At 39.9% G+C, this 6,473-nt stretch overlaps 1 protein-coding gene across 1 annotated transcript in view; it reads left to right on the plus strand.

Moving 5' to 3' along the window:
• The window catches only part of LOC107734258 (cadherin-23-like), a 236,996-nt gene extending 230,768 nt beyond the window's left edge, over nt 1–6,228 (plus strand). Inside the window, exons 56-66 of the mRNA XM_016546172.1 lie at nt 437–598; nt 673–929; nt 1,064–1,161; nt 1,361–1,481; nt 1,568–1,647; nt 1,805–1,845; nt 1,985–2,045; nt 2,270–2,399; nt 2,547–2,669; nt 2,999–3,109; nt 4,151–6,228. Coding sequence (XP_016401658.1) covers nt 437–598; nt 673–929; nt 1,064–1,161; nt 1,361–1,481; nt 1,568–1,647; nt 1,805–1,845; nt 1,985–2,045; nt 2,270–2,399; nt 2,547–2,669; nt 2,999–3,109; nt 4,151–4,489 — 1,523 coding nt within the window. The 3' untranslated portion in view covers nt 4,490–6,228. The remainder of the gene's footprint in view (nt 1–436; nt 599–672; nt 930–1,063; nt 1,162–1,360; nt 1,482–1,567; nt 1,648–1,804; nt 1,846–1,984; nt 2,046–2,269; nt 2,400–2,546; nt 2,670–2,998; nt 3,110–4,150) is intronic.
• Nucleotides 6,229–6,473: the final 245 nt, after the last annotated feature.

Consider the following 6,473-nt stretch of genomic DNA (forward strand, 5'->3'; position numbering starts at 1 on the left):
TTGACCACTGTTTTTAGGGTAATTTGGGGGTTTCATTTACTTTGCATCAAATATTATTTATTTATTTGCTCTAAAGCTATCTAGCGCCATTATCAGCTCAAAACTGGGCTTTTCTTCTGCTTGCAAATTTTAATTAGATTTTTCGATTTCTATCATCTTCATTCAGAATTGTAAAATATAAAATAAAATATTAAAGTAAAAGTTCTAATCTCACGAAGAAGTAGCATAAATAAGTTATGAAGATGTACAAATTTGCCAAGATAGTTTAGTGCGACCATCATATAACAAAACAAAAAAATATATTATTTATTATATAAATAATTTTTATATTAATTTCTTAATTTATATATATTAATTTATTTATTTGTATTTAATTGCTTTAAAAAATTATTTTATTTTTACGTGTTACGTGTGTCTCTCTCTCTCTCTCTGTCAGGTGTGGCTGCGGATGCTAAAGTGGGCTCTGATCTGATCCGGGTTCAAGCGATTGATAATGACATTGGCAACAACAGTCTTGTTCTTTATCACATTCTGTCCATCCGCTACATCAAACTGCATTCCAATGACTCTGAAGACATGGGCAACGTCTTCATCATCGGTCTGTGTGTTTTACACACTCTTCAACTCTCTGTTGAAATGTCTTTTTTTTTAGTGACTCTTCTTTTTTTTCAGGTGAGACTGATGGAATCATCCGAACGTTTGACCTGTTTATGGCATATGATCTGGGTTATTTTGTGGTGGAGGTTCTGGCGAGAGATCTGGCAGGACACAGTGACGTGACTCTAGTGGGCATTTACATTCTGAGAGACGACCAGCGGGTGAAAATCGTCATTAATGAGATACCGGAGCGTGTCCGGCTGTTTCAGGAGGAGTTTATAAACCTGCTCTCAAACATCACAGGAGCCATAGTTAACACTGATGACGTACAGGTACATGTGTGTTTGTGCTGTCTTTATAAATATCATTAAAAATCAGATTACAGTCCTTATCTTTACAAAGTTAGATCAATATTTCTCCTGTCATAACCATGCAATTGAGTGAATCAGATATTTCTTTCCCATAGTTTCATGTGGATAAAAAGGGAAGAGTGAACTTCGCTCAAACCGATGTTCTGATTCATGTGGTCAACAAGCAGACCAACCGTATTCTAGATGTGGAGAGGTAAGACTTATATACAGTACCAAACATGTCCTACATGTCAAATGGGTGTTTCTTGAGCTATACCGGTTACTTTATCATCTACACTATGATAATCAAACATAGAAATATTGATTATTGCATTAAATTGATGCAGTAGTCTCATCCACAGTTGCTTTGATCCATTGAGGATGATTGGTTGATTCACTGAACTGGTTTTCAGGGTGATTCAGATGATCGATGAGAACAAGGAGCAGTTGAGGAATCTGTTTAGAAACTACAACGTTCTGGATGTTCAGCCTGCTGTGACCACTCGTGCACCTGATGACCTCACCACCTTACAGGTGTGTGTGCGTGTGTTTGTAGACAGTGTATTTCTTGTATTAAAAAGACATTATATACAGCATGAATGCCTATTTATCTCTTTCAGATGGCTATTATCATCTTGGCAGTTTTACTCTTCCTTGCTGCCATGTTGTTTATCCTGATGAACTGGTATTACCGCACAGTGTGAGTACTTTCATTAGAGAATCTTATGAAGCATTAGATTCTTGTGGAAAGAAGCACCACATCAAATCCTGTTCTGTCGCTTGTCATGTTCAATGCATAACCAGGTATCTGAGGTTCTATTATAAGATCGGAGGTTTTTGTTTCTTGTTTTTAACAGGCACAAAAGGAAGCTGAAGGCAATTGTTGCTGGCTCCACAGGTAAGCTGCCGGGAATGTCCCATCCCTCCGATTGGAGGAAGCTGAGACTAATCCTCACATGAGTTGAAGTTTAACAGTCATGGCTTTGTGTTTGTTGTCATGGTAAAAGCGTGTTTGGTTTGTCACTCTCTATCTGCAGGAAATCAGGGGTTGATGGATATTCTGGATATGCCCAACACAAACAAGTACACATTTGAAGGGTGAGTGAGCAATACAATGGTGTTGTTGATATGAGCCTTTATGTATATGTGTTAACAGAGCTCCAGACTGCTAAAATAATCACACGTGTCACAAAACTTAACATACTCTTAATATATGAGATATGTTCAAAATGCAATGTTGGTTATTATCTAGCATAGACTGAATTGTAAGGTTTAACTGATTGTATCTCAATGCTTCTCCTTCTCTGTTTGTGTGCTTATAGAGCAAATCCAGTGTGGCTAGATCCTTTCTGCAGGAATCTGGAGTTAGCAGCACAGGCGGAGCATGAGGACGACCTTCCTGAAGACTTAAGTGACATTGCTGACCTCTGGAACAGCCCGGCTCGCACACACGTAATAAACTCACAAAAACGCTGACAGAATTATGCCATGGTGCATGTATTGTCATAGACCTTCTCTTTGTCTTCTCTTGCCTTTGTGGGGTACTTAAGTGCCATCTTCACTTTATAGGGTACTAAATAAATATCTTGTCTTTTATAGGGTACATTTGGACGTGATCCTCAGGCTTCTAAACCAGAGGATGACCGATATCTACGAGCTGCAATTCAGGAGTATGACAACATCGCCAAACTAGGACAAATCATGAGAGAGGGGCCCATCAAGGTGAGAACATTCGCTAGAGAACATAAACAGGCAAACCGTAAAATCTTTGATAGCACAAACAGAAGATGGGATCATCATAGAGCTTCAGTACTTTTTGAGGCCTGATTCCTAGACTCAAATCCAAACTTGAACATATTTCAAATGTATTTTCAGTTTAGAATCAACATTTATGGTGTTATTTTGTCCAAACCAAGACTTAATCTCAGTTTGGGACCCAATATAATATAATGTGGAGTGAGATCATGTTCTTAAATGAGGTGAAATATCAGAATCGTGCTGTAGGATTCAGTTCATAAGACACCACATGACCAATGCTGCCATCCAATCAGGGCTCGCTGCTCAATGTGGTTCTGGATGACTATCTGAGACTCAAAAAGCTGTTTGCCGCCCGCATGGTCACCAAGTCAACCAGCCACGGTGACCAATCATCAGTCACAGAGGTGGGCAATGTGACAGGTTGCTGTGTTTGCTCTTCCTCTACACCCCTCTTCCTCACTGCTGGCTGACTATGTCTCCACCCTGTCCTATCAGTAGAATCCCTGGGTTCTCCTGCTGTCCAGAGTCATGTGACCCTGCTGATGTTTCCCAGGCTGGTTCCCAGCCTGCTCACTGCTCTTCACTGCTTCACAGATGTGTTTGGTGCTCTCTCTTGGTGTTTCCTCTAAAACTGCTGTCAAATTCTAAGATTTTGTGTTGTTAATGTTTATTTTTCTCCTTCTTCCTTACATTGTCTTGCATCCATCCATCCATCTACCAATCTCTTAATTCCATATATTAATCTATTATAAAATCCATAATGTCAATCATACCATCACTCCATCTATCCTTTCTTCTGTCCAACCATCATGCATCCATTTATTCATTCATGCATCTACCAATGCATCCATCTATAATTGAATTTGTCAATAATTGCATCCCACCATTCATCCATTCATCACTGTATCCATCATTCCTTTTATTCATCCATCATGCATCCATCTGATTGATAACTCCATCCCACAATCCATACATTCATCACGCCATCATTGCATCCATCAATCCTTCTATCAACCCATCATGCATCTATCTACCAATCCATAAATGTATCCGACCATCCATAATACCATTCATCAACCAAACTATTAATTCCTCCACCCATTTACCAATTCATCCATGCATCTATCTATCCGTGCAACTATTGCATCTGTCCATAATTCCATCTCACCATACATCCATCATTGCATCCATCCACCAATTCATAATTCATCAATCAATGTTTGCATGTCCTTAATTACATCCCACAAATGTGCATCCATGACTCCATCATTCCATTCATCGAATTATCATTGTATCCTACATTCCTACATTGTATCCATCCACCAATCCATAAATCCATTCAATCATCCATCCATCCATCTATCCATGCATTCATCACTCCATCATTTTCCTTTCCATTAAATCCTGCATCATTCCATTCATTCATCCATGTTTTCCTCTCCCAGCTGATCCAAAGTGACCTGGATGAAGATGACGACGAGCGCGTTGGTGTTGGAGGTCGAGGAACCCTTCGCTTCAAGCACAAACTACCGATCGAGCTCAGGGGTCCTGACGGGGTGCACGCAGTTCACGGCAGCACAGGCACGCTGTTGACCTCTGACCTCAACAGCCTGCCTGAAGATGACCAGCGTGCCCTGGCACGCTCCCTTGAAGCCTTGCACACAGATGGCGGACTGTATGCCGAACGCAACGCCCGAACAGAATCTGCAAAATCCACACCTTTGCACAGAAACAAGGGCAGCGACACTCTGTCTGAGAGTCCGTTAGAGATCACGGAATTATGACTAGCCGAGGCCTCGCTGGTCTGAGAAAACTACAACGTGCATGCCACTCCTGGCTTTTTGTTATCAACGGGAACTCTTTCCTGCGATGTGGAGAAGAGTTCAGGTTTGTAAGGGCCAGGTGTGAGGAGGGTGTGTAGGTGTGTGTGTGGACCTGGAATGCCCAAATCAAGGGTGGCTCATCTTGTCAGGGCTATTTCAAGTGTACTGAAACTTTTACCACACACACTCAAACTACACAATGGGCAGCGAATGCACTCTCAGACCAGTGGAAGGCCGAATATGGACATTAGTTTTTATTTAGTTACTTTTTAATATTTCGATAGGACACCAGGGAATAACATGGTCATGTATGTGTATAATGAACTGTTTGAACAGCTTATGAGAGTATATCTCTGGGGCTTTTCACACTGCAATTAACCCTGGGTTAAGCAACATTTCACACTTGGAAATTGAAAAAGGGTTTAACTCTGGGTTCTGAAGCTAGAACAGGGTTAGCACTGTTTATTGCAGTGCCATGGGTATATAGTCTGAAACTGTGCAGTGCTAGTAAATGTTGATGAGTTTAGCAACAGACAACCAGCCGTAGATGAAATCATTCAAATCATTCATGCACTTCGCATGGCTGCAGGAAGTATCTTTTTACGATTCGTAGAATAGTCAATGTTTAAAAATGTTGAACAGTGATGGTAAACGTTAACTGGAGAGATTATGAAACAGTATTATTTTTGTATGTATATTTTTTTTCTATAGTGTTTAAATTCACAAAGCACGATTACAAAAATACTCCGTTTTCATGCAGGCAATCCAAACAGTTGCCATGTCTGCCACTGGTCGAAAAATGTTCCCAAACGCACACCATTGATTGAGCTAAAGTTGCCGTGTCTTTTCGCCCTATTCAAACTTCAGATGACTGACTTATAGCTGCGGTTACTGCTATAGTATTATTGCGGTACCCATACTTCAAAATACCGGCTGTGTCACAGTATTTTCCGAATAGTTCCGTAATGCATGTAAATATTTACACATGCAGAACTGAAACGTTTGGCATGTAGTTGATTTTCTTTCCTAATAATTGCTTCAGGGTGTGAACATGAATGGTGTGAACTGTGAATAATTGATTAATTAACAGAGCTGAATAATGTAATAATGTCGTATCCAAATCATTTGTGTGGGACTACGATACTGCTCTTTAAACGATGAAAAATATGACGCGCCTCACCTTTAAGGCAAGATGGCCACATTCCCACGTGTTTGTAAAAGCAGGTTGCATGCTTTAAAATTAAAAAATTTGTGTTTCCAGAACATGACAACATGTGGTAGAGTATTAACAATGTGAAAATGTGCATTATTATTTATATTTAAACAAACAAACCAACCCTGGGTTAACAGGTAAGTGTGAAAAGTCCATCTGATATAAAGAAGAAATGACCACAAGAAAACATCGTGTACTGCAAGCTGCTGTGTGCTGGTGTCTTTACAGTGAGATTTAAGACATTACAAAAATGACTTCATGAACTCCATCTATAAAAAATTGTGAACTATCTGAAAAAAAGTGGAAGACTGCATTGAAGAAAATGGACTAAATGCTGTTCCATGGACCAATGGGGAAAGCCAGTTAGCAGACCAAACACTGTTTCCACTGAACTTACTGAGGCCAGAGGTTTGTCTGGTCAACTAACAAACCATTTCATTTTTGCTTGAACTGAGGGATTTATGTGTGTCATGTGTTTTAATAAAAAATGGCAGTGAAACTAATGCTTGAAAGGTTCATGAGATGCCATAACTCAATTTGAACTTAAAGGGTTAGTTCACCCCAAAATGAAAATTCTGCCATTAATTACTCACCCTCATGTCGTTCCAATCCCGTAAGACATCCATTCATCTTCGGAAGATATTTTTGATGGAATCTGAGAGCTCTCTGACCCTCCATAGACAGCAATGCAACTGAAATGTTCCCAGACAGAAACGTAGCAAGGACATCGGT

Source organism: Sinocyclocheilus rhinocerous, unplaced genomic scaffold (genome assembly GCF_001515625.1).
Source record: "Sinocyclocheilus rhinocerous isolate Xijiao unplaced genomic scaffold, SAMN03320098_v1.1 scaffold730, whole genome shotgun sequence".
Classification (NCBI taxonomy): Eukaryota; Metazoa; Chordata; class Actinopteri; order Cypriniformes; family Cyprinidae; genus Sinocyclocheilus; species Sinocyclocheilus rhinocerous.